At 40.6% G+C, this 26,774-nt stretch overlaps 3 protein-coding genes across 5 annotated transcripts in view; 1 reads left to right on the top strand and 2 right to left on the bottom strand.

Annotated features, from left to right (window-relative positions):
- foxj3 (forkhead box J3) overlaps positions 1-10,588 on the bottom strand; it is an 84,568-nt gene extending 73,980 nt beyond the window's left edge. For both annotated transcript variants that reach the window (XM_039612490.1, XM_039612491.1), the window contains exon 1: positions 10,230-10,588. The gene's annotated coding sequence lies outside the window, so the exon portion shown is untranslated. The remainder of the gene's footprint in view (positions 1-10,229) is intronic.
- Positions 10,589-14,423: 3,835 nt separating this feature from the next.
- ppcs (phosphopantothenoylcysteine synthetase) lies at positions 14,424-18,307 on the top strand. 2 transcript variants are annotated; one of them, XM_031757572.2, is made up of 4 exons: positions 14,424-14,537; positions 15,959-16,493; positions 16,577-16,680; positions 17,630-18,307. In XM_031757572.2, the coding sequence occupies exons 2-4, from the start codon at positions 15,962-15,964 to the stop codon at positions 17,954-17,956; spliced, it is 963 nt and encodes a 320-aa protein (XP_031613432.1). In that variant the 5' UTR covers positions 14,424-14,537; positions 15,959-15,961; the 3' UTR covers positions 17,957-18,307. The 2 variants fall into 2 exon arrangements, with proteins under 2 accessions (XP_031613432.1, XP_031613433.1); XM_031757573.2 differs by having other exon boundaries at positions 14,436-14,503.
- Positions 18,189-25,329, bottom strand: utp3 (UTP3 small subunit processome component). Its single transcript, XM_031757571.2, has 16 exons — positions 25,152-25,329; positions 24,788-24,875; positions 24,271-24,327; positions 24,121-24,177; positions 23,916-24,030; positions 23,758-23,826; positions 23,545-23,666; positions 23,311-23,463; positions 23,139-23,210; positions 22,132-22,172; positions 21,956-22,052; positions 21,191-21,328; positions 20,875-21,011; positions 19,432-19,495; positions 18,589-18,696; positions 18,189-18,454 (listed from the first exon to the last, which is right to left on the bottom strand). Exons 1-16 carry the CDS (start codon positions 25,166-25,168, stop codon positions 18,365-18,367), a joined length of 1,425 nt encoding a protein of 474 aa, XP_031613431.1. The 5' UTR covers positions 25,169-25,329; the 3' UTR covers positions 18,189-18,364.
- Positions 25,330-26,774: the final 1,445 nt, after the last annotated feature.

Genomic DNA, 26,774 nt, shown 5'->3' with positions numbered 1-26,774 from the left:
CCACTTTGTTAAGTACATGTGTTCAACATGTGTTCGTGAAAACATCTAATCAGCCAATCACATGGCACCAACTCAATGAATTTGGGCATGAAGACATAATGATGATGACCTGCTGAAGTTCACACCAAACATCAGAAGAGAGAACAAGGGTGATTGAAGTGAATTTAAGCATGGGCGTGGTTGTTGTGCCAGATGGACTCTTCTGAGTATTCCAGAAACTGCTGATCTATGGGATTTTCTCACAAAACCAATTTCTAAGGGTTTGTAGAGATTATAGAGGGAAAAAAACAAAACAAAACAAAAAAACCCCCAAAACCCAGCAACCATCAGTTCTCTGGGTGAAAATGCCTTGTTTGATGCCAGACGTCCGATGAGCATGGCCAGATTCCTTCAAACTGATAGGAAGGCAATAGTAGCTCAAATAACCACTTGTTACAAGGAAGGTCTGTAGAAGAGCATCTGTGAATGCACAGCACATCAAAACTTGAAGCAGATGGGCTACAGGAGCAGACCACACCAGGTCGCACTTCTGTTAGCTAAGAACAGGAAAGCCAGCATACAGTTTGCACATGCTCACCAATATTTGACAATGGAAGACAGCATTTAGCGTAAAAAACATAAAAGCATGGGTCCATCCCACTTTGTAACAATAGTTCAGGTTGCTACTGGTTCAGACTTTTGGCCCTTAATACCATGTGAGCATGGTTTAACCACCACAGCATTCCTTGCTGATCACCTCCCTCCCTTTATGACCACAGTATACCTTCTACAAAGCTCAAATAATTTCAAAGTGTTTTTCCCCCCTCCCCAACACCACAGCGAGTTCACTCTACTCAAATGACCTCTGCACCTTTGGAATGTTATGCAAAGGGAGATTCACACATTTCAATATGGACCATATCACCATATCACTGAGGAATGTTTCCAGCACCTTGTTGAATCTATGCCATGAAGAAGGCAAATGGGGGTCCAACCCAATACAAGCAAGTGGCCATGGGCATATACAAATACCAGTAAATGAATACCTGCTTTATGCTTTTTTTGTTAGGGTTTTTTATTTTGTACTTTAGTTACACAAAGAGTTATGATACTATTGTTAGAGGCCAATGTATTGTAATATTTTCACATTGTGGGTTACACCCACCCCTAACCAGTACCACTAGTGTAGATTCGAAGCCATGCTTATTGGTTTGTTAGCAATATTCTAGCGAACCACACAACCAGCAAATTCAAGGTCACGCTTTTATAGCAGGCTGATTATATACTGAAGTAAATGGGTAACAATGTAGGTGTGCCATTGGACTGAGAAATTCTAGGCTTGAGCTTTATAAAGGCGCCTGGAGGATTTCACTGAGAGCAAAATGTTTGATAAAGCAAAGAAGAGAATCAAAATGCTCGACTGATGGTCAAAGTGGTTCACCACTGGGACCTCAAAGAAAGAAGAAAACACGTGACAAAATTCATTGGAGAAAAGAAATGATAAAAATAAAAGAGGTTTCAAAAAGGCAGTCATTTCAGATGACTAAATGGGGATTATCAGGCATAAACTCAAGCAGCAATCTGCATTAACCAAAGACTTCATAATTTGTTCCCCTCCAATTATAGTCACTTTTGTCAGAGCATCATTTTGACTTTCTGTGAATGGACTCGCACAAAAAGGCATAAATCAGAGCAATGTGAGCTGCCTGCAAAACGTAGCACAAGTGTGGCCGAGGCCACACAGCACACATTAAGTCATTGAAGTCCCCATGCCTACAGTCCCTCCCTGACCCCCCACTGTACACACCAGTAACTCCCCAGCACTAAGCCTTTCAGACCAAACACTGCTCTGCCTTCTGCATCTTAATAAGAGGAGGGAAACTAGAAGGGAAGTGAAGGCATGGCAGTCTTTTAGAGGAAGCCGAATAAATGACTGAACACACACCCTGGGGCGGGCATGCTGGGGGGTTTCCAGGAGGTCGGAGCAAGCGGGGCCAATCGTGTCAAGACGAAGGCGGCAGACTAACACAAAACTGACATATCAAAGAAGCCAAGCCTTGTAGAAGGGAAAAAGAGCAGCCAAGACAGCACATTCAACTGCACAGCTTGTTTCTGCATCAATGAGAGACAACACGACCAAAAAACGGCAATTAGCGATTAAAGTGGAAATTCCATCTGGTGCAAAGCGGCATATTTTTCCAATCAAAAACCAGCTCAAGCCATCTCAGTGATCCTATGGCTTTTGATCCCATCCCTGTTTTCTTTTTAGAGGTGGGCAAACTATAAACCAGGCATTTGAAAGATTGCATGTATACACAAACTTTTTATCTCCTGCCTAATCAGTGGCATACATAAAAGCAACTGTTCAAACTTCACCTCAACAGTACAGCCAGAACTCCATCATTGGAGAAAAATAAGCCAACTAGGCCTTGAGAATCAGCAAAAGCCGACTAGGCAGCTTTCACTGATTCTGTTTAAATGCTTTGTCTACATGTAGAAACCATAATCTCTGACAACCTGGATAAAGTGGGAATGAGCAATATAAAAGTACAGAGATATAGCAGGATTATGAGATCGCTTAAATGAGTTATATTTTTAAATTTGCTTGATGAGAGCCAGTGTGGCCTTAAACTCAGTTTGCGTCTAATGAGATATCAAAGCTCGCCTGTTTACTACGTTTCTTTTTTGCTTGTAATAATGAAAGGAATTCTCCGAGGTGGCTGCCATGCTGACACAGCCTTTAGGTGCTTAAATCCAAAAATGGGTGCATTAAGTGCATTTTAATTGACTTATATTTACTCAGTGTATCGTCTTGCAAATAAGAAAGATCTTCTGGCACTCCTAGAAGACAAAAAAAAAAAAAGTAGGTCACTCAGTCTCCTGTGAGTCATAGGTTCTGGCAGGGGACCAAGCAGAGCAGGTACGGGGAAAGGCAGAGCAAGAGCCAGGAGAGGCCTGATACTGTTTCATCAGCTTTATACAGATAATCAAAATTGTTTTCAGTTCTGTGCATTTTGTGACGCAAAGTGAAATTAAGCCAAATTGAAAGCATACGTTTAGGAAATTAAAACCAGTAAACCAGTGTTAGACACTTAACTGCATGTGAAATTCACACCAAAAAAATAAATAAATAAAAAAATTTCATCTATTTTTAAAATATTTATCTCAGAGTCAGGCCTCCTGAGAAACACTGAAGCATAGTAACTGCATACAAACTCATCTACAGTCTTCTCATTCTGCCTTATAAATTTCCTTCAGTAGACCAGAGACATTTCTCAAATTGCAGGTGCTGTCTTGTTTCTCCCTAGAGCTGAGGCTCTGGGCTCCCCTCCCAGGGCCACAGCACCTTGGCAGAGAGGCTGACTTATGGGGTCAGAGCCTGAGATTTCCAAACAGTTACTTTTTGAAGGCAGTGACTCACCCTGGTCAAAGCTGTCAGTCACGTAGCCACCTTGGGACAACCACATCTGTGAGGCAGTGCTGATCTAGGCAGCTCATGGCCTGTGACCAATGCATTGATACCTTCTTAATTACATTGGGCAACTGGCACAGACCATGTTGCTTCAGCCACCGAGCCCCTCCTCCAGCTAACCTCTCCGCCCTCTCATTCATCCACCCTGAGGGAGAGGCATGCAGACCAGAGGAAGTATGACTCATCTAGTAACAAGATGCATTCTTCTGAATTCTCTGCAGACGTGTTGTTTGCTAAGTGAAGAGCACAGGAGAGTATGGCGCAGAGAGAGAAAAAGAAGGGAAGAGACAATGTGAAACCATAATCAAGACACTGACTACGTGTGAGAGCAAGAAGGAGGGAACGATGGGGCAAGAGCAAGTCACCACGTGTGGGTTTCCTGGTCCACACACAGATCAACATTTCCTCCAACTCCACAGAGAGAATCCTTGGCTTCTGTTAGGGGTTTTCTGAATCACAGATGGAGGCTCCAAGTACTAAGGCTAATCCATCAGGTTTCACACAGGGAAAAAAAAAAAAAAAAAAGAGCAACAAATGACGATAGCAGAGAGGTTTTTGACGGGTGCTTCTTCTGAGCACTACAGATGATAATGAGGCACAAGCAAGGGGTATGAAGAAGAAGTGTTAAATCATCAAGTCTAAGAGATCCACCGCAGTTCCTTCCCAACTAACACCACATCTGCAGAACTTGGCACTGGTCCTTACAGATCATGAGCCTCACACACCACATCACACACAGACTCTAACTTCTGCATTAAGCTATTTCTGGGCAGGCTCACTTTAACATTGTCAGAAATCACAACATAGAGAAATGAAGCAGCTTAACACAACCTTCAGTTGTGATAAAAAAAAAAAAATTTTTAAAAAATGCTCAAACAGGTTCTATCTTGTGATTTCATGATGAATGATCCATCAGCCACCAGCTTACTGCTGGCAGAGTATGAACCTAAGTGATGTGGCAAGCCCTCACCATTCAACTTCACCAATCTGCCTTAGGATTGTGGACCAAATTAAAACTGACCTTCTCTGACTTTGCCTTTTGGAGTCTGTAGACTGATGTTCAACCAAATGACAATTCTTTTTTTCCCCTACCATAACTACATTGCAACAGCATTAACACAATCATGCTATAAAGGCAATAAACCTAGGAGGGCACACAGAATTGCAACTTGCATTGCATGCTTCCTTTTCAGACACTAATACCGCTGTAGTAGACAAGCAAGTGGCGTGCACACAAGAGATTATCCAACCACACACCGCTGACCTTTTTTTTTTTTAGCAAGTGAATTCACCTTGGCTGTAAATTTGTACATCTTAAGTGGTTTATGTGTGCTTGTACCTGTGAACCAGCTGCTGCATCTCACAGCACAGAGATTATCATATTCAATCAAGTCTGGTTTACGTTACGCTCCCTATGTATTATTGCTAAGCTATCACCTATAAATTGCCATGTCATGCATGCAGTCCACAGGCGGGAGCTGGAGGTAACATCTGGGAATATCATGTTATTAAAGTGTCATTTCATGAAGAGACCTTAGTGCAGCAGTTATTGCCACCATTCATAAGATATGTCATAAATGAAAGTTCTGTAGCGACTGGTATGCAGGAAAAGCTGCATTGTTTAGTCAGCTGTAAGTGCTACCGTATTAAGTTTAAAAATTTCCCTGTTCTCTAGGAATGCTGCCTAAAAATTGGATTTTATTTCTGCCACGCGAGCCAAAGTAATGATTAAAACAGATACCAAATACTAGGATGAAAGCTCCACTCTTATTACTTAAGCTGCGTCGGCTTAGCGAGCTCTCCTTCCTGCACAAAGCGCGAAGGTCTCCTAAGAGTGTGAATCATATATCAACTCCTTCTACTAAGCAACCAGCCAAAAGGAAAAAAAAAAAAGCCTACACTGATACCGAGGGCCTATTAAAACTCAAGGACAAAGCAAACAATATGATGAATTATTAAATCCGTCAAGGAACTGAAAACTGAGGCCCATCTTATTCATTTAGGATTTGGCTCTTCATTAGCACTCATGTAAGTAAAATCTCACACGACACAGCTACTGCACACACATAACGTGCATTTACTCAGAAACACTTTTGTTTTCACGTCATTATGACTTGCAGCACCCGATTTCCTTTGCACATCTACTACAGTAAAACCATCTAACCATCATTTTCGTAACACTTTTGGTCACGCACCTCTGCTTAAACCCAATGCAAAAAAAGATCAAGCTACACATTTATAGTAAAATTGCCACAAAATTTAAAAAAAATATATATCCCTCTTGCTACCACAAGGCTGTAATGACTCACCAAAACCACCATGCAATACAAGAGCCGCCAAACACCCCCCCTCTCCCCTCCGCCCCTACCCCACCCATTTCTTCTCCACTTTCTAAACTTACCCGGCAAGCTCTAGTGTGGGTAGTTACTGTAGTTCCCCTTGCAAAGAGACCGTCCCTGATTAGTCAGACAGACATAAATCGATAAACACTTTTAGATAAAACATGCATCTGAGCAAATGTACTGATAACATGAGCCAAAGAGCCAGTTGAATTAAATATCCCATGACTCCCTCACCGATTCACATCTACGCCCAACTCCAATCCAGGACGTGAATTGGCGCATACAAGACTAGCTCACTGACAAATTCAACTCAATAGATGAGGAGGAGGTAGGATGAGGAGAACTAGACAGTGGATTGCTGGATGAATAAAAAATGAAAAGTGTAGTGCTTCAGCAAATTCATTCTCTCCATCCCGTGAGGAGGGTGGGGGTGACGGAGGAGGAGGAGGAGGAGGAGAGGCTCGTTTGAAAACCGAACCAGCGCTGCATTCCCACATCCACCCGTATCCAGCGAGGGGCTCTTTAAAAATTCATTAATTTACAGCAAAAATAGATTAAAGCACCCAGCTGAGCAAAACCCAAAATTTGGCTCCTGAATAACATTAATGATAAAACATTTCCCTCAAGCCCAGGGGGTTTTGCCTGAAGAAACATTGCTGGCTTTTTTCACCTTACAGCACCTTGAGAATAATTTATTTTCAATCATTACTAAAATAATGCATTTCTAATTGTCATTTTTAATTATGCTTTTCTTCAAATGGAGGGAAAAAAAAGAAAAACACTGAGCAAAAACCTGCAAAAACTAATTAAAATCCATCCAAGGATATGCCATTCCCATGATGCCATGGCAATGCCATTCTATTCACCATTTGATATCTCAGCTACAGAGACTCAATGACAGCTGCTCCAGGCCCCAAAAATGCCTAGAACTGCAGTTACTGTAATTGCTCTGGCCAGCACTAAATGAGGTTCACTTAAGTGCAATTATCCCCCTCTGATCTCTCACATAAAGAGACTTCTTTAACATGGAGAAGTGGGCTCACACAATGTGACTGCAAACAAGATTCAAATTGGAATCAGGGAGGCATTTCCAGCAGATGAATGGCTTCATAGCTCATCTGCATTCTAGTGATGCACGGCTTTGCTAATGAAGACTGAGCCAGTCTCTTCTCACCAAACACGGCTTCTATGAGAGCGAAACTTCCAACGCGGGATATAAGCAGGGTACAGGGAGAATTTTTCCAACAAAAAACCCCCCAAAAAACTGTCCAGTCAGTGCGCCTGAGCCTGGCCTCCATGCAGAGCAAACAGCTGTTGAAACGAGAAGGAAGATCCTGTTTTTTCGCTCATCCAAGGAGAAAAACACACTGAAGGACAAGATGATGGGTGATGAAGTGAGGAGGGAAGAAAAAAAAAAGACCTAAAATAACTTCACATTCCAGAGCAGAGAGAGAAAGACTGAAACAAGCCCACTTTGGATTCAGACCAAAACTAAGTCATTGTAAAAAATACTAAACAGAGCCCTCTGACCCAAAGCATCAGCAGTCCTCATGAATAAATTGCCATCTGCCAATCCCATAACACAAAAGGTTTTCAGCCTGAGGGGGAAGATGTGACCGTCTAATAGGGGTTGCAACAGAGGGTACCTGTTGGGTGCTGTCCAACTACACAGGGCGGTGGGGGGGTTGTGATGTGCCTTCATGTTGCCACAGGCTCAACTAGCACCAGGAGTCTGATAACTGCACCTCACGGATGGCCATTTGAATAATCACTTCAACAAGGGGAGAAATTAAAAAGCCTCTCAGTGAGACCGGCTAGGCACGGGGCCACATACTGAATACCAAATGAGCTCATATTCAAAAAAAATAAAAAGCTGTTCTGAATTCACAGTACAATACTGGCTTTCTGACCCCTGACATACATCAAAATTATCCCAATATCATGTCATTATTCTATTTAGTATATTAAATTATAGACCTCCAAGCACAACAGTACCTGTGATACAATATTTTACATTTATGTTCCTTGTCTTCTGCACATGCCAACAAATTAATTTTTCTTCAGAGATGGCAGATAAATGTTATTGCCATCTCTCTCTCTCTCTCTCTCACACACACACACACACACACACACACACACACACACACACACACACACACACACACAGAACATTAGAAGACCTTGGTAGGTGTTTTTTTTTTTAAAACCATTAGTCAGGACACTTCAAAAACCACAGTAGGTCAAAACTACAGATGAACCTGAATCTCATCCTCCCATGCACATTTAAAAATGGTTACAGTGTGTAATGTGCTTTTCACTTTCTTCTCAAATAGTCAATCAATTACCAAAGATGAACAACTGCATTCTTTCTTTTTACTATGATAAATAAAATCCCAAACCAGGCTCCGTTTGATATCAAATTGTAAACTGAGTCCACTCACTAAGCCATAATACACACGAAGGAACCTCCAAGTCTGAGCCTGCCCAGCATTTTTAGCTTTAAACAGAAATGAACAAGAGCATTGCTTACAAACTAAAAGGAATTAAATGGATGTTACAGCAGTGCTTTAGGGAGAGACTTTTAGATGGGTGTGTGTGTGTGTCTGTGTGTGTGTTGTAATGTATACTTTTGCAGCAGTCTTTAAAAAGCATGCATCAGCCGTACTTCAAGTCAGATAAAAACTACAAATACTACCAGTGTCACACAGCCCGGTGACAGATCTTGCTTATAAAAACAGCACCGCTTATAAAAAGGCGACTTTAATGAATTGCATCAAGCACCAAAAAAAAAACCAAACAAACATAGCAACCTTAAGACTTTTCACACATCTTGTTTGGTGTCATTTCTTGAAACTCGAATGATAAAAATGACGGGGTAAACATGCATGCTCATTTCCCCACAATACGCCTAATGGAACCACTGTGGCTCTAGTGACCTGGATGGAACAACTTCAAACACCATGCACACTTAAACACCATGTGTCTTCTACAGCTGCACGCACAGATAGCCTCGATCCAGACAGCTCTGTGGGCCTGCTATTTAAAGGATGGGTGATTAAGAAGCAAACCAGGTCTGACCTTTGATTGTGGGTGCTGACTAACGCTATGGGCATTTTGTTAGTTGAAGCATAAGGTCTGGCATGGTTGGGATGTTAGGGGGGGGATTTATTATGCTTGGATTTAGTCATAAATTTAACCTTTTTTTCTGGCTTTATGGCAAATTTAATTGAGAGTATATGATGATTAGCTCGTCGCAAGCCCATCTCTGCAATAGCACACTGAATCCGTTGATGAAGCCTGCACGAGTTGACAGCAGGGCAAATTAAGAGTTCAGTCATCCATCTTTTAATAAAGGTAGTCGGGATAAAAAGGGAAGAGCGCCGTTTTTGTACACAACTGCACGCAAATGTCACAGCTGTTTTGGTTTGGTTTTTTGTTTAGTGTGTATGCCTTATTCTGAACGATCACAAACTCACTACTGGAAAAAACATAAGCGATAAGAAAAAGCATGCCCCGAGAAATCTTGCACAAATGACCAAAGAGTTAACAGCAACACCCGCCTGTGCCATCTCAGGACAATGCACAGCGGCACATAGGCAGACTGAAGATCAAAATCAGCGGCGTAAAATGCACCTGAAACACGCTTTGCACTTGTTGATTGCCCAGCCTCATGACAATCCTTCGCCCTTCTCGCACAGGTCGACTAGTTTTTTGAGGGGGTCCCCCCCCCATCTTTTTCATGCTAGGATCATTATTTTTCCTGCAGGAATTTATAACCTCGCCCGAGAAGCAGACGATTGACAGACGAGAAAACACATTGCAACAGCTGTGAGTCAAATAGCGTCAGAGCACGCAGGAAAGCCAAATGACACTGGGCTCATGCACACACTCACTCCATGCTGGACACACATCGTCTCACATACCAAACAGCTAGCTTAACGATAGCTGTGGAGGGCTGGGGTAGGTCATTATACAGCCACCTAAAGCGAGGAAAAGCACAAGCATACACACAAACACACACAAACACACCTAGCCCTGGCCCTTGAGAAAGCGCCCACAACACTCTGCTAAAGTTAGCTGGCTACCAAAACTGGCTAGCTAGCTGTCAAAGTTGCCCTGTCAGTTGTCACCGGTTGCACGGCGGTGTTAGCAGGCTAACGCAAGAGCTGTCAACTTGGAGAGTTGCAGCAGCACGGCCGGGGTGTACTGACACTGACCACGGGGGAAACACTGACTGGCTTCCTGAGCAGAAGAAGAAGAAGGGGAAAAAAAAACAGGAGTCCCCCCTCACGCCTCGACACAGCGAGTGGAGAGCCGTGTGTCAGGGCCTGTTCACTGGGCGCAATCCCCACAACTTCAGTGCAGCTCACTTCCCCGTTAAAGTCGTCCATTTCGTGGGCCTTAGTTCAACTTCCATGCCCGCGTAGCTCACTTACTCAGGGTGAAAGCTGCTGTGACGGTGGCTCTCTGTAATCCTCACGGTAGTTTTCAGAGTAACTGTCTCCCCCCTTCCTTCACCTCCTCTTCTTCGGATAGCGGGTTGCCCTCCCCCCTCGGGGATGTCCTGCGCTCCTGACGCTATCGTCCTGTGCGAAGAGCCGCTGTGACCGTGGCTTCGCCGGTGTGCCTGCGGTGCCGTGGCGTCCCTCTTCAGCTTCTCTCCGCCTTCACCCGTTCGCCTTTCTTTCGGCGGCCGAGCCAACATCCGGGACTCTCCCCTCTTTGGGTTAAGTGCCCGGAACTACTTTCACATAGACAGCTCACATGAAGGTTTCTTTTTTTCTCTCTCTCTCTGTCTTTCACCACCCCTGCCGCCACAGAAACTAGCGCGCGGTTAAATGCACACGCCCGCAGTGGAAAAAGCACCCGCACACACGAAAGCACTTCAATCAATAAAAATGATCCGTGATATCTGCTTTATTTATTGCGCACTGGGTATAAATGTAGCTCAAAGTGCGCAGAAAAATAGAGGCAACATCACAGAATAAAAGCAGGAGGCGCGGGGGTGGGGGGGTTAGTTGAATACAGTCCACATGGTCTGATAAGTCACCTTTTTTTTTTTTTTTATAAAAGGTGTGTAAGTTTTAACCAGTGGCTTTATTTACACTTATTCAAAGGTTAAATCATTTAGTAAAACTGTAGCCTACTTACAAGCTCTAACAGGTTTCCAGGTCTATTAAATGGGTGTATGCTGCTTTCATTGTAATAAATGGGTTATAAATTGTGGCAGCCATCAAGTCTGCCGATAGCTCACACGTTAATAAAATGTTAATAAAGGGTCAAATCCCTCGAAGATAATTTTAAAAAAAAAATAGTATCTCTAAATCAATACAAACCTCATGCAGCAATTTTTTTCTTTAAGTTGCTCAGATTATTGATTATTAACTGCTGAAACTGCAATAAGTTACTACTTGCAAAAACTTGTATGAAGCATGCCTTTTTAGGAAGTGATACCCACAGGAAATGTAGATCAAAGATCGGATGAAAGAGTTTAATTAAAATGTGCATCTTTCAGGAGTAGGTGTTTCAGAGAAATGAAATAGTCAGTGATAAAAGAGAAGCATTAGTGTTCTGAATCAGCACGAGACAGGATCATCTCCATACAAAGGTGCACAGTTTTAGCTCAGGACCACAGCTGGGGGGAAAAAGACCTAAAAATAACAGGCTGGTGTTTCTAATCTTAACCCTGTACTGAATCAACCTTTACTGCAGGAGCATGTGCACACATGTAAGTGGTCCGAGCCAATGTAAATATAGCGAGCTTAAAAACTATTTAAAATGTCCATTGCACAATGTAAACTGCACCATAAATTCACAGAGAAAAAAAATGCCAGCAATTACATGACACTAATGGGCTCAGTGACCTCAGTGCCCTCAGTCACTTCAAAACAATTGTAAGCAGTATTATAACAACGGAAGGAAAAGTTTACTGTGGCATCGCCTTAATTTTCATTCATGCATCTTCTGGGCTTTTTATATGGGATAATTTAAGAAACTGGAAGTGTGTGTGAAAGGTGTGGTTGTTGTATGTGAGGAATTTGGTTGCCTTTTTGACTTGTTCTGTCAGTTCTTCTGCCAAAGTGTTGCAATAATTTAATTAGTATGAAGGTTTTATGCTCACTAATATCTGGATGTCCTTTAACTCCACTCATAAAGCTCGACCTTCAACGTGGAGGCTTGCAGAGGCAATCAAAAGAGAAATATCAGCATGGCATCTTTAGTGCAAAACAGTGATCCTGAAAAAATACAAGCATTCACTACATCGATTAATTTTTTTTTCCAGCTATTTTTATTATTAATAATTTATTTAGAATTTTCCATCCACATATATTTTTATTAATTAGTTATTATCATTATTATAATTAATAGTTATTTTATTAGTTATGCAAACAGATATCATATTGTTCTGATATCTAGTAAAAAAGTTATTTAGCTTTTACAAATGTGCATCGCATGCGCGTAAACTTGAAGGGAAAACAATGCAATCAAATACGCACGTGAAGGTAGCAGCCGAAGTGGTGTAACTGTCCTTCCAACGGTGCAGCAGCGCCACCTGCCGGTCGATTACGGAACTGCCGCTAATAAATCCTTAAAATATGGAACAAAACAATCGATAAACGATTAAAGTCTTAAAATAAAAGGTTTGTAGGTATACTGGCTCAGCCTGCCCTCCTCTAGCTTATGATGTGCCACTTTAGGCTGAAATAAAAAGTTTATGGTGAATAAAACTTATATATCCAAAAATAGTCTTCACACTGACCAAGCAGCTGATTTTTGTGAGTTGTTTTGTTAAAGAATCTGTCATTCGTTAGTTTCTCAGATGATTTCTTTAATTTTTGAAAATCACAAATCCTGAAAATGGACTATCCTTAGCTACATCTTTTTGTATATATGTATATATTTATTATATATATTATTGTAGAGAGAGAGAGAGAGAGATACTTTATTGATACTACAAGGGTAATTGTTGTGTTACAGCAGCTTGATGAAGAAAAAAAATAGTACAGTCTACAATAAACAACAAATAAACAACACAGTTTTAAAAAAGTGCCACAGGCGCCTGGTAAGGGCCTTATACTATGACATGGTGTCATAACAGTGACAACAACAACAACAAAGAAGGGGTTCAGATAATAGCAAAATTGTTCACTTAATTAAAAATAAGAATTTATACTTCATTTCTAGAAATAAACTCTCCTGTCACGTTTACATAAAATATTACATAAAAACTGTGCAATACACTTTTAACCCTTACATAGTGTTCAGATCAAATTTGGATAGCAGTAAAAATAAAAATTTGAAATGAAAGTGACACACACAATAAACCACAAAAATATTGAAAACTTGAAAAAAACCCAAAACCTTTATACTGTTGTGCGGTTAAGCTGCTTTGCTTCGTATTTGACCTGTATCCATTCATATGCATGACCCCCCCCCCCCCAAAAACACACACACACACACACACACACACACACACACACACCAAGTGTGAAACAAATTAAGTTTTAACCAGTGGTTAACCAGCTGTGGTTTAGGGGAATCCTAAGACTGTGAACCTGTCATGCCATGTCTGCTGTGTACTTTTTAATGGGACAATGGTGGCAGAGCTCAGAGATCGGCTCCCATCACATTTTCCCAGATTCCCACAGAGACAGACTGTCGAGTCTTTTAAACAATGAAATAGGACGCACTTAAGGAGCAGAGTTTAGAGGACATGAGATCTGCACACTCAGCTGGAATGCAATGAAATAATCTAAACCTAAATTAAAACACATTTATTCTGCGATAAATGAGATTAAACTAGCTCAAAGCTAACAGATTGAAAGAGGGCTTGGAAGGATCATATTGTAATGCACTTACATTTCTATAGGTTTGTTCTAGTCTTACTAGCTGCTCAGTAAGTGCTTTATTTATTTAAAAAACAGCAAGAAAGAAAGAAAGAAAGAAAGAAAGAAAAAGAAATTAAAAACAAAAACGCATTCACAAAAGCAGACTTTTCCCTTAAACTATAAAAACATTACTTTTGCCTAAAATTAAAAATAACAATAAAAATGTTCAGATTGTCATGTTTCTAATGCACTTGTTTTTGGTTTGGATTATTATTAATATTCATTTTAATCTCAGATTTAAACACAAATGACATGTACAAGACACACATGTGAAGAACTTTGTAGGACACATAAGCAAAATAAAACATATCATTTTTTCTATATTGAATTCCAAATAAACGTATTTTTCTCCTCCCCGAAAAGCTTGTATTTAAATCGTTTTCAAAACTTACCAGAAATTAGATGTACAAACGCGCACCAACATCCAAAGAAAAGGAACTTTCAATGATGCAGTTCCTTGTCAAACTAGTCACACACAAAGTTCAATTCAATATTTTGTCTTTGCTCGTCGACTGTATCTGCTGATTCAGTGGGACAGTCCAATGCAAAAAGATCCCCTTTTTGAGAGAAATTCCCCTTGTCCTCTCCGTTGATGTTCGGGTTTCATAAAGTTTGACACTTCAAGCAGGAGGGAAAAATAATTGACGCACTGCTGACTCAAAAGCAGAATACCATTTCTTTGTTTAATACCGCAAACGGCCGCTAGGGGAGCTGGAGGCGTTGTGCTGTATTTATAAAAACCAAAGAGTTGGCCTTCAGGAAGTGCACAAGTTGTTTGGAGGTATCGGATTACCAAAGTGGGGTGTTTTGAAGTTTTGTCTGTGAGTTTGAGACGTCGTTTACGTTTTATATAAGGTATTACCGCAGGTGCAAGTTACCCACAGAGAGCATGTAGCGCTATGTCGTGTCGCCTTTCTTATTACTGCACATTGAGTAGCCAAAGAAAGTGTCCACCTTCCACTTTGACAGCGTGTTTACTGTCGCTTGTCATTTAACCGCAAACAGGCGTGTATCACGTCAGCGGTGTGCTGTGAAGTTCACCCATACGTAATAATGATGCGAGAATATGCATTAATGTAAACGTAGCCTGTTATTAGACCTATAAACGGGTCAGTGAACAAAGCGAGGAGTTTCAGGGAGGTGTGGGTTTTTTTCCTTCATATTCTTCTTCTCCTTAGTCAGCTGTGACATTTGGAAACCACAGGCTATGGGACAAACAGCTATAGATACAAACATAGATAAGACATAATATCAGAAATACCACAATTTAAAACCGACTGTAAAAAGTGGACAGTTTAAGTTATTGCACCGATATGTTTAAACACTTTTGGCACTTTGCTAGAGAAACTAAGCAGAGTTCTTTGAGGGACAGAGGTCTACACAGTCAGGAGAAGGAGATGATTAGTGTTCATAAATGTTAAATGACGACAGCATTTTAAGATCTAGCCCCCCTGGTGACCTTGAATTTGATAAGCAGAAGTGGGTTGATGGATGCATAGGGGGAGACTACTTAAATCCTCATAATTGCAGAATTTGTTGGATTAGTCCAAGTAAACTGTACCTAATAAAGTGGGAATTCAGTTTACTTTATGCTTATGTATTGTACGTTTTGTTTTTTTTTCTTAAATTTTATGTAAATGTACAACGATCATAGCCATCCAGCAGACCATTAATTCTTGTTACCGTCAGGTAGATGATACAGGAACATGGCTGCATGTACATTTACAGTGCTTAACAAATTCAACAGATCATCACCCAGAGTAATGTTTATGCCACACTCGGCCTAAATTTACAGTGTTGGGAATTACCAAAATTATTTTTTTTTTATCTTTCTGTAATGATTAACCCACCAGTATGCACAAGCTCTTTAATCAAAATGATATTTATAATACTAAAATACAATTATTATTTTTATCCATGAATTTTCAAATGCACTGTTTTACAAAAACAGAGAAAAAAATAGTGAAGCACATAATTAACAGTCTTCATTAACAGTCATTTTCTAAATACTGAACAGAAAAATGTAGTTTTTGTGGTTAAATGTCATGCTTTGGGTGTAAAATTATCAGCATTATGTTAATATTGTTCCAGTCAGCTTTATTAAAGTAGGCCAAGTGTGATTTATAACTGTACATCCATACATTTGTGACCTGCAGAAACCAACAGCGGGGTAATCTGATACTGAAATGTCCCACTTTGAAAACAAACCTGCCACTGGAGACTGTTGAATCACATTAGGCATCACTTAAAGATGCCTCCTTCTTTTCTCTTGTCAGGTGATGGCTGAACCCAGAATATCGTCTATTGATGGGAAGTTAGCAGAAGAATTTGCTGTTCCCTCCCATGTGGAGGAGGTCAAAGAGAAGATGGCTGCTTTTGCCAGCTTTCATGCAGAAGCAGGCCGAAAGGTGGTTCTCATCACTTCAGGAGGCACCAAGGTTCCCCTAGAGTCCCGCACTGTTCGCTTCCTCGATAACTTCAGCAGCGGCAGGCGAGGAGCCTCCTCTGCAGAGTATTTCATAGACTCTGGTTATGCAGTCATTTTCCTACACAGGCATCGCTCACTCTACCCCTACACGCGGATGTTTTTAACCATCAACATGCTTGACGCTCTGGAGTTTCAAGGTGGAGGAGCGCCTGGTAATACTGGTGAAGTGGTGGTTAATCAGCAGGTGCTACCGAACATTGCCAAAGTGCTGAAGAGATACGAGGAGGTGAAAGAAAGCAGACTTCTTCTGCCTATCGAGTTCAACACTCTGTCAGAGTATCTGCACCTACTCAAAGCAGCAGCGCAGGCACTCAGCACAATAGGTAACAGCAGGTTACAGGCCTGAGCTTTGGCTTTGTCTAACATACATTCAAAACATCTTCACAAGTTTTTGTTCTGCTCTTAGGATCAAAGGCTATGTTTTACTTGGCTGCAGCAGTGTCTGATTTCTACATCCCAGCATCTGAGATGCCTGAACACAAAATCCAGTCTTCCAACGGACCTCTTCAGGTGAGGGTGGGGGGGAAATGGTGTTATTGGTCTGCCTTCTATTCACCACTTCAGTTCGGAGGTCTGTAAAAGGAAGCATGAGATGTGAGTACGAAGGTGGTTCACTTCTTACAGGGGAATATTGCCATGGTAACATATGCTGCTAACCTAATGATAATTAGAGAGTCACTGTTCCTGGAAGATCCCCAGACCTCTGTGCACGGATACCACAGTGTCTTTGTGTCTGATGAGCATCAGTAAGAAATACAGATTCTTGGATGAAGCTTTTTTTTCCTGTTGTTTGCAAATAATTTTACTTTTATTGTTATATAAGCATCAATATATGGTCCTAAAACAGAACACTAATTTGTACTTGAAGCTAGGAAATAAACTCCAGGTATAACTGTGAACCCTTAAGCTAGCGGTCCCCAACCCCCAGGCCACGGTCCGTGAGTCGTTTGGTACCGGGCCGCAAGAGTTGAGGCTTGGGTGTGAAATTATCATTAACTCGGTTTCCCAGGATTTTTCCCCGTGTTGTAGTTGTGCGTCTTATTTTGAAAGAAATATTTACATGTTACCATAGCAACCAGAGAGCATTAAAGGGCAGAGAGGAGGATGTTACTCTCAATGTTGTTGGAGCATTTCAGGAGGACACTGCTAAAAAAGTTACACAATTACACAGTTAATTTGCGTTTATTATTTAGAAAATACCACAGTTTTTGTCTTGGTCATATAATTTTATTTTGTTGTATTTATCGGCGACACCTTAAAGGCCTGTCTGTGAAAACATGGTCTGACATTAAACCGGTTAGTGGAGCAAAAAAGGTTGGGAACTGCTGCGTTAAACAGCTGTACATACTTTTAATTCAGCAGTTGTTATTGTTGCTTCTCTCAGTTGCTGAATTACATCTTCCTGTGTGTATGCCTCTTTAGTCTTGCTAGTAATGACAATATTTCTTCTGCCCTTCAGCTGAGCATGAAAATGGTCCCCAAGATATTGTCCCCACTGGTGAAAGATTGGGCACCTCAGGCATTTGTCATATCCTTCAAACTCGAGACGGACGCGTCAATCCTGCTGGACAAGGCTCGACGAGCTCTGGATACCTACAGGCACCAAGCAGTGGTGGCCAACGTACTGGACTCTAGGCGGGGTTATGTGGTGGTGGTGACCCCTGAGACGCAGGCTGAGCTAATCCTCGCTGAGGAGGATGTGAAGAATGAGGTGGAGATAGAGGAGAGGATAGTCAGCAACTTGACATCGGCGCACGACAACTTCATAACTCAACAAGTGGCTTGATAGAACGTATCTGCATGTCTGAGCAGCTTTAAGTTGTGTCTGTATTCTTACGCGATCCACATTTGGCTGCAATTCATACCTGCCTGTTCTGCTGGCAAGTTACTGTATATTCAGTATGCTCTACTGTTGCAAAACCTTAGCGACGACTGTAAGTCACATCTTCCTTGTTCGTTGTGTGTGTTCTAAGAATGAACCTTGAAGCATTAAACAGTCTCTGTAAAGGGACAATATCCAGGTTTTAAAATGTTTATTCACACTTTCTAGTAATCAGAAAAGTAGTTTCAAGTTTTAAAACAATGACAATATTTTCTTTCCTGCAAGGTCCCCCAATAATAAACATTTAAAATCACAGTCCAATGGTACTGGTTCAATCTCACTGCCACACTTGGCAGCATATTCTGGACTCGGTTACTTGAGTTTGACACTCTTCTTGACACCAGCACGAATACCAGACAGCTCTCCGCTGTATCTCGTCTCTTCGTGACGAACCTCTCGGACCTGGCAAAACAAGCAGCAATTTTAAAACGCATCGCAGAAATGTGTGTCATAATCCAGCACATCCTCTTTAAGAGTCTTCAGACAATCCCTGAACTCCTTGCTCAACGATGTAATAAAACATGTTGAATACAGACCTGTCCCTTTCTGCGGATTTTAGCCCGTCTGAACTTCTCTCTGTGCTTGACTCTGGGATTACGGTCAATTTTCTTCCTTTTCGGCGTGAGCCCCTTGTTCTTGGCCATCTGTGGAATTGTTAGACAAACATAATTAATACAATTCAGAAATCAGTGTCACACACTGGATCTAGAAAACTTGAAGGAGGCGAATCCAGAGATGTAAACAAGCAATGTTGTGGAGAACACTTTAAAGCTTGCACTTACGTACGTTTAAAGGAATATTAAGCAGAATTTTGCAAACGCGCTCTCTGATGCTGTAGTAAAACAACTCGATATGCACACTGCAATCCATTTTCTTGAACTACAGCTGGATAAAATCTTTAGTGTACTACTGAGAGTGCCCAGCAGATGGCCCTCAATCACGTTTATTAACACCAGAACTTCCAAAAGGTGTTGTTTAGACTCCATTCTCCAGCAACAGCAATGGCAAATAAATGACTGCTTCAAGAAGTTAAGTTGTTCATTTTCATCATTTTCATTTATTTAATTGGGACGAAATTATTAATCTGTTATCCAACTACAATTCCCTATATATTTATCATATATATACATATACAATATAGACAAGATTTTTTTTTTTTTTTTTTTTAATACCAAAAGGTCAAAATGAGTCAGCATACAAAGAGGTATGCTTGTGTAACACTAAAAACAAAATGTATCCATGGTTATAAAATGTAACACTTTAATAATTATTAAACAAGCTGTGGCATATGCTACAGTTATCAGTGCGATCCATCCATGCAATTTCTGCTGTAAGTACTTATGTTTCATGCAAATACATGAGTGTGTCTCACTCAGTACCTGGTAAGTGATTCCTCTCTTTGCATTTGGATCCAATTCTTCCTCTTCTTCATTCTCCTCCATCCTGTAATGCAAAGATTTTCTTAATGTTTTACTCTCCTGGTTGATTTTACCTTATATAAATTTGATTCAGTACTACCAAAACATCCAATATGGCTCTTTTAGTGTTAATACTCTACCAGAGGCACAGTGTCATTTTGGCAACTGAACACCAGTCTGTCCTGTAACTGCTCTCTACATGTTTAGAGCCAAGCCACACATATTTCAGCTCCCCAATAATACTGGTATTTAAATAGAACTGAACCACTCAGAGGGATGTAAGACTTTACAGAGCGAGCAGAGCAGTTTGCAGTGTTTCCGGCTTCTGGTCACATTTCTACACAAAAATTTCAGTGTATTTTCTCAGCAGTCCGCACACGGACACCTCGCCTCACCTTTCATGTAGTTTTTTCTTTTTACTTTCCTCTACTGGAGCTATTGCATAAAAAACTGAAATGCCTGTCAAAAAGCAGCGATTAATATCCAACTTCTACAAAATGTAGTACTGACTTTAACAAGTATCTACAGCTTCACTCAGCCTGCGGAAAATACAATATATTAATTTCTACACCGGTGTCTCGGGAGCTGATGGTTAATAATGTTTTATGTTCTTCCACACGTCGTACAGGCCAGCTGTTACAAAAAGATTCCTGGTATGGTTTGTAATAATGTAGCTCTCCTCTGGATTACTTCTGTGCACCACCCGAGTCTCATGGTCCATTTATGAGCACCGAGGGTGACTGAATCTCACATCCACATCCGGTTATGCAGTTATCTCCAAGAACTATTGCAGAAATCTCCCTCCGTGAGTTTTGCACCATCTGGCATTCCCTCGCATATATATGTCATATAAAATCCTGTACAGGCAGACTTGCCTCAAGCTCATTCACTCTGAAAATAGGTGAGGATGCAAACGGAAAATGTAACAGAATTCGAGAGGTGCATGACCAGCAACTCACTCCTCTGGACCACAAAGAGTCCCCAGCATCTTTGAACAGAAGATCTCACCTTTATTTATTGATTCAACTGCCTCTCATTTATTAATTAACTGCCACACTGTCTTTAGAGAGACACCCTTTACACTTCTACTCCTCTAATATTGGTTATTATTAAAATAAACTGGTTGTGTCTTTGTTTATCAACTTTCTCGCTGTTAGATCACCTGGTGAATTTCCATTCCACTTGTCACATTTTTGCAATTGCCCCACTTAGTACATCTGGCCCTCAGCATTTCCCAATACAGTACAGTATAGTATATCAAATGTGCTACATCGTGACATCTATTGCAACATGCAAGTCAGCACGGATTCCTGTTATTCTGACCCCAAATCCTCTGCATATCAAAGACACATCCCATGAGTACACTTCCTGTACTTTTTCTGTAAGGTCAAAGTGCATACTTACATTTCATCTTCTGGATTATTGCCCTTCCTCTTTAATTTTAACCGTTCCTCTGCCTCTTTGTAGAAGCGTAGAGCTTCTTCCTCATCCAGGTCAGAGTCTGACTCCTCCTCAGCCTCAGGAACAGCTTCTCCAGACTCCTGTATCCAGTGGGTGCATGCACACATACACACACATTAGCAATCAATATAAAAGTTAAACGGCAGCACTAGGGGTCATCTGAGGATGCTCTTCATGTATATTAATGTTTTTGACGAGTGTCCTCAGATAACCCCTGCTGCAGATGTAATATAGTAGAATATTAATGTTGTTCTCTTACCTTTCCCTTCCTGTTTGAGACTTTAGACTTCTTGCCTTCTGCTTGCTTGCTTCCTGCCTTATTTTTCTCTCCACCAGCTAGTAGCTGGCGAAACTCTGGAGCGAGCCGAGCATCTACTGTGCCTAGTTCATTGATGAGCTGCAGGCAGGCATCAGAGACTCAGTAAGACATTTCGCATTTTGTGGAGTTTTGTGATCAGCCTAGTAGGATGTGTGTCGGAAGATATTTCATAATCGTGTGTCTCATGGTGCTGGTTTGGAGTGTTAATACAGTGAAATATCACAAATAAAAGATGCTGACCAAAGTAACAAACACACAGTAAAAGATTTTGGTTTTTAGTTGCAACAAACAGCAACTATTTTAACCCCTGTGAACCTGACCTGCTGAACCTGAAGTATCTCTCTGATGCTATTTATTTAATTCAGATCAAAGATCATATAAGCGTGGATTACCTGCACATATTTACATGAAGGGAGCTCCACTGATGATTTCCAACACTTAGACTGACTGAACTCTGAATTTAGCATTTCAAAGTTAATTAATTCAAAGTTCAGGGTTTGTTCTCAGTTTGCTAAACCTGCCTTTTGGGTTAAGCTCTAGGGCTCATAATCACACGTCACAAATCCTGCAACAATCCTCTTGGACAAATGTTCAAAGTTGTGCTTTCGTGTGCTTTTTTTTTTTTTTTTTTTTTTAAGTACCAAATCTAGGAGAAACTGCTCACCTTTTTTTGAGCATGGTCTAAACATCAGTATGCGGACTTACATTTCTGTAGGTGAGCAGTCTTTCAATCACAGGGTGGTTGTGAGCAGGTATCCGCTTTGCTTTCAGCACCAAGTAGAAGCTGATGTTTGTGCAGTAACTGTGGGAGGAGAGAAACATCATTCAGTGACAGAGCATGACAGTTTGTCATGTGATTCTACAATCCAATCACAACTCACTTCAGATAAAGTTGCTGCTTTGTCTTCAGGTAATCGGCGCCCTTTAGGTAAAAAAACAAAGCAAACAAAGAAAAAAAAAGCACAGGATGAAAGATGTTCAGATTCACATCGTTGATTTTCATGATATTGATGACATGTTCCTGTATACTCAAACACGTCTACACCAACTGTTTTGCATATACACAAACACATAAATGTGAGGTCTCCCATTGTTGTCTGAACTTGAAGTCTGTTCATGACAAGGAGTTTAGTGGTTTTAGAATTAAGACTGTTTTCGTGATCATAGTCTAGCTGACTATATACAGGTTATACCACAGTATATGTTACATGGTATAACCATAAAACCACCAACTGTCCTTATGTGTTTTGAAAAATAATAAACAAAGTTAATCTCTGAACTACCAGAAAACATAATCGGAATATCTCAAACACTCTGCGTATTTATGAACCTTGGCTTGGTAAGGCTACAAGCCTCCAGTGGTGTAATGGTTACCACATTTGGTTCACAAGCAAAAAGTTGGTGGTTTGATTCCAGCCAGAGATATTTGGATGTGGATTTGCATGTGGACGCGTATCCGGTGTAAAAATCTGAGCAGCTGAAAGAAGCTTACTTACGAATAAGGCTGTAAGCAGTGCACCACAAGTATGAGTATCTTCTCCTTTACTCATGATTAAAGGTGGGAAACACAGAGGAACTTACAATACTATCACAAAATACAAGAAAGACAGGCGTCATGGTGTTGACGCCTGTGTCCATCATTATTCATTCAATTCTGGCCTGAATTAGAAAGCCCAATAATGGTATAATTAAGCTCAGTTTTGATCTCTACTGGTCCCTTGAACGACTACATGCTTCATTCTCACAGTTTGTCTGCTTTTTGCAACAGAGCAAGTAATGTACGCAGCTTTTTGTGTGTGTGCTTTTTTGTGTGTTTTATCACAGGAAACGGCAAACCTGTAGTGGCTGAAAGCAACACCATGAGAGAAATGTAGCCAAGTGTGCTCACCTTTCCTGCAGGGATCTTTCCCTCCTTAACCATTTGCATGAGAGGCTGAAGCTCATTCTTGAGCTCGTTAAGCTGTACAAAGAAACAGGAATAAGTCACATCAATTCCACGTCACTTGAAAATTTAAAGGCTCTTTCAGTTTGAAGTTGTGTCCTTCCTATTTGTCTCTTACCTTTGCCTTGAAGTCCTGAATGAGCTCAAGCAGCTCTGGTGACTCTTTCTTCAAAAGCTTCATTTTTTCCTTCTGAGACATCTGCTTCAGGTCTTTCACAATCCTCTCCTCTTTTTCCACAGGCTTGCTTTCATCCTTCGCCACAGCAAATTCCTTCATTTAGGCAAAGACATACAATTAGAATTAGAAGTTTCTGTTGGCATGTCATTAGGCCTACGAGAGAGTGTTAAATACCTGAAAAAAGTTCAAATCATAATCCTCCTCGCTCAGATTTGCAGCTAAACGTTTTTGGATGTTTTTAGCCTCTTCTTCTTCTTCTTGTTCCTCAGCCTCCAACTCTTCTTGTGATTTCCCTTCTGTAATAACAGTGATCGAAATGTTGCATAATAAAAGATAATGCAATCATCACACAATGCAATAATACAGCTTGAGATAAAAGGTTCTTACTTGAGGTCACATAATCTGAATCGTAGAACAGTTTTTTCTTTCTGCCCCAGGCCATTTCATTAGGGAGCTCTGCAGCAGACAATGTAAACACAGTGAGACAGGCTCAAAATGAAACAAGCATTAAAAAAAAAAGAAAAGAAAAAAAAAGGTCAATTTACCGTCCTCATTTCTCCCTTCTAAATCACTCTCCATATCTGTCCCCTCTTCCTCATTTTCTTCTTCCTCCCCTTCATCATCTTCCGACTCAGAAAGATCTAGGGGCATCACCTCCTCCTGTGAAATTCCAATAATCTCAGGTCTTCTCGGCTGTTCCTCTATATTTTTCATCTGCAGTTACTTTTAAACAAACACGTACGACATTACCTCATCGTCCACTTCCTCCTGGTCGCTCTCCATTTGAACACCTCGGGCAAGAAGTTTCTGCGGCAAAGACACCGGAGCACGAAGAAAGGTTACAGAACACAACTGCTGCACTGCACACCTACCATAGAACAAATAAAGAGGGGAACTTACTGCAATCTTCTCATCATGAAACTCATCGATCTTGTCTTTTGTGTATGTTGAGGATTTCTGAAAGAGAAAAGGGAAAAAACCATTGAGAATGAGAACAGTTGTATCAAAGTCACCATATGAGATCATGCTCGTCTTTATTTAGTTTATTCTTCACAGGTCACAGGGGTTTGGCTCAACGTAGATATTACAGCTTTGTTGGTTACAGAAAGCAACAGTTTAATCATACAATCAGGCAAGATTTCAGATCTTGTTATTATTATTTGACAGCTATAATTTGACCTCTCTTCTTTTCAAAATAATACTTTATCCCCCTTGAAGTCACACCAACTACCCTCTAGTTTAGAAATCAGAGGACAATACCGACTTAGGTAAAGTAAGCAAAGGGCCACACATTGAGTAATTGCAACATAATGTGAAGTCATGTTAAACTCCAAAGAAATCATTAAAACCCCCACATCCATGCCCAGGATGCATGTAAACTTCTGACCACAGCTGTATAAAACACTGCGTGTCTTACCTTATCAGGGACAGGCATGTCGTTGTAGGCTTCGGGGTCGTCTTCATCATAGACCTCATCCTTATTTGGTCTCTGTGCGTGTTTTCCCCTGAAAAGCAAAAGACAGATAACAAATAAAAACTCAAATTTCTGCCTAAATACCAGATTTATTGTTCCCGGATCACTCCAAACTTCACTAGCGCCAGCTCCCATCACATCAGTGGAGTATAAATCATGCACCCGTATGCTTATAATTTAAGACTAACAACTTATCGGGGTTTCTACAACACTACACGCCGATTGTGACCACACGAAAACCCAGAAAAACAGAGCAGAGACGCTATAAAGACAAGCTAACACGTAGATACATCTTAGCCAAACTTACCGTTTTGCTCGAACCATGATGAACCAACTTCACACACAGCGGACAATAAACCACGTCTGTGTGCGTATAACTGCAGATTAAAACTGAATATATCCACTTCAGTGAACTGCACACATCTGTTTTACTCACTGGATACCATGTGCCACAAGAAACGCCCTTTTCCTTTTTAGCTCAAACGGCAATCAGAGAGGAAACTTACCGCCCCCTGCTGTCCTGGAGGATTTCTACAACCTGTGCGGAGAGTTATCTGACCATTCATCTGTACGTGTGTATTTATTCTTTGAAAAATTGGCCCCCCAACATCGCATAATAAAATAATTTTAGCTATTAATTTTAGCTGTTATAATTTACAAGTTTTTTTTTAACTTTACAAGCTTTATGAATTAAGATTAAGTAACTGATGTATTTTTATACTTACAGCCACACAGTAATGTGTGTGAAGAAAAATGAAGTGATATGATTTATATGCGGCTTATTTGTTCTCTGAAAATTAAAATATACTTTCAAGAACACAACATCATTCCAATATTATTCCTTGTGATTGTTCTCAATTTTTGCCCATGCACTGAACTCTTGAATTGTACAGTAGTCTCTCCTGCACATAAATACCTGCATAAATTCATAATACTCAGTATAGAAAGTACAAAAGTTACATATATTTTAAGTACAGTACAGCTCAATGAGTGGAAGAGAATACTGATGACATCTAAATAATTTTGAAAAAGAAAAAAGTTAATTAAATTAAAAGTTTAAGAAAAAATTTCAGAAAATAACAAAAATCTCTATACATTATAAGCTGTGATTAGTTAACCTTACTAAGAAAAAACACACAAATAAATTGCTTATAAAAACAAATAAAATGGGAATGTGTGCTATACTAACAAAGAATTTTGTTGTGAACTTTACTTATGCTCAGTTTGTAAGTCTGAAAGTTCCTGCAACATATGATTTCTCAGCTGTATTTACCGGAAACTCATTTACTCTCTCTCTCTCTCTCTCTCTCTCTCTCTCTCTCTCTATATATAGGGAGAGAGAGAGAGAGAGAAAGAGAAAGTGGCTGACATCGAAAAGTCCTACCAGTGGCTGGACAAAGCTGGACTGAAAGACAGCACAGAGGTACTCATCATGGCAGCACAGGAACAAGCTGTGAGCACAAGATCCATAGAGGTGTGGTATATATACAGTGGCGATATATATATATATATATATATATATATATATATATATATATATATATATATATATATATATATATATATATATATATATATCCCTCATCCTATTCGAGCTAAGATCCTGTGGGACTTCCAGATACAGACGGACAAAATGGTGGTGGCTAACCAACCGGACATAGTGGTGAAGGATAAAGGATAAACCGCCCGCAGGGGCGCGCTGGGTGTGTGTTTTTTTTTTTTTTATGTAAAAACACCCATCTCGCCCCTGTGGGCGGTTTATCCTTCAAGCTCGGGTCCTCTACCAGAGGCCTGGGAGCTTGAGGGTCCTCAAGCAGTATCTTAGCTGTTCCCAGGATTGCGCTCTTCTGGACAGAGATCTCCGATGTTGTTCCCGGGATCTGCTGGAGCCACTCGCCTAGCTTGGGAGTCACCGCACCTAGTGCTCCGA

The sequence above is a fragment of the Oreochromis aureus genome, linkage group 5 (assembly GCF_013358895.1).
Source record: "Oreochromis aureus strain Israel breed Guangdong linkage group 5, ZZ_aureus, whole genome shotgun sequence".
Classification (NCBI taxonomy): domain Eukaryota; kingdom Metazoa; phylum Chordata; class Actinopteri; order Cichliformes; family Cichlidae; genus Oreochromis; species Oreochromis aureus.
This window is presented reverse-complemented; position numbering and strand designations above follow the sequence as displayed.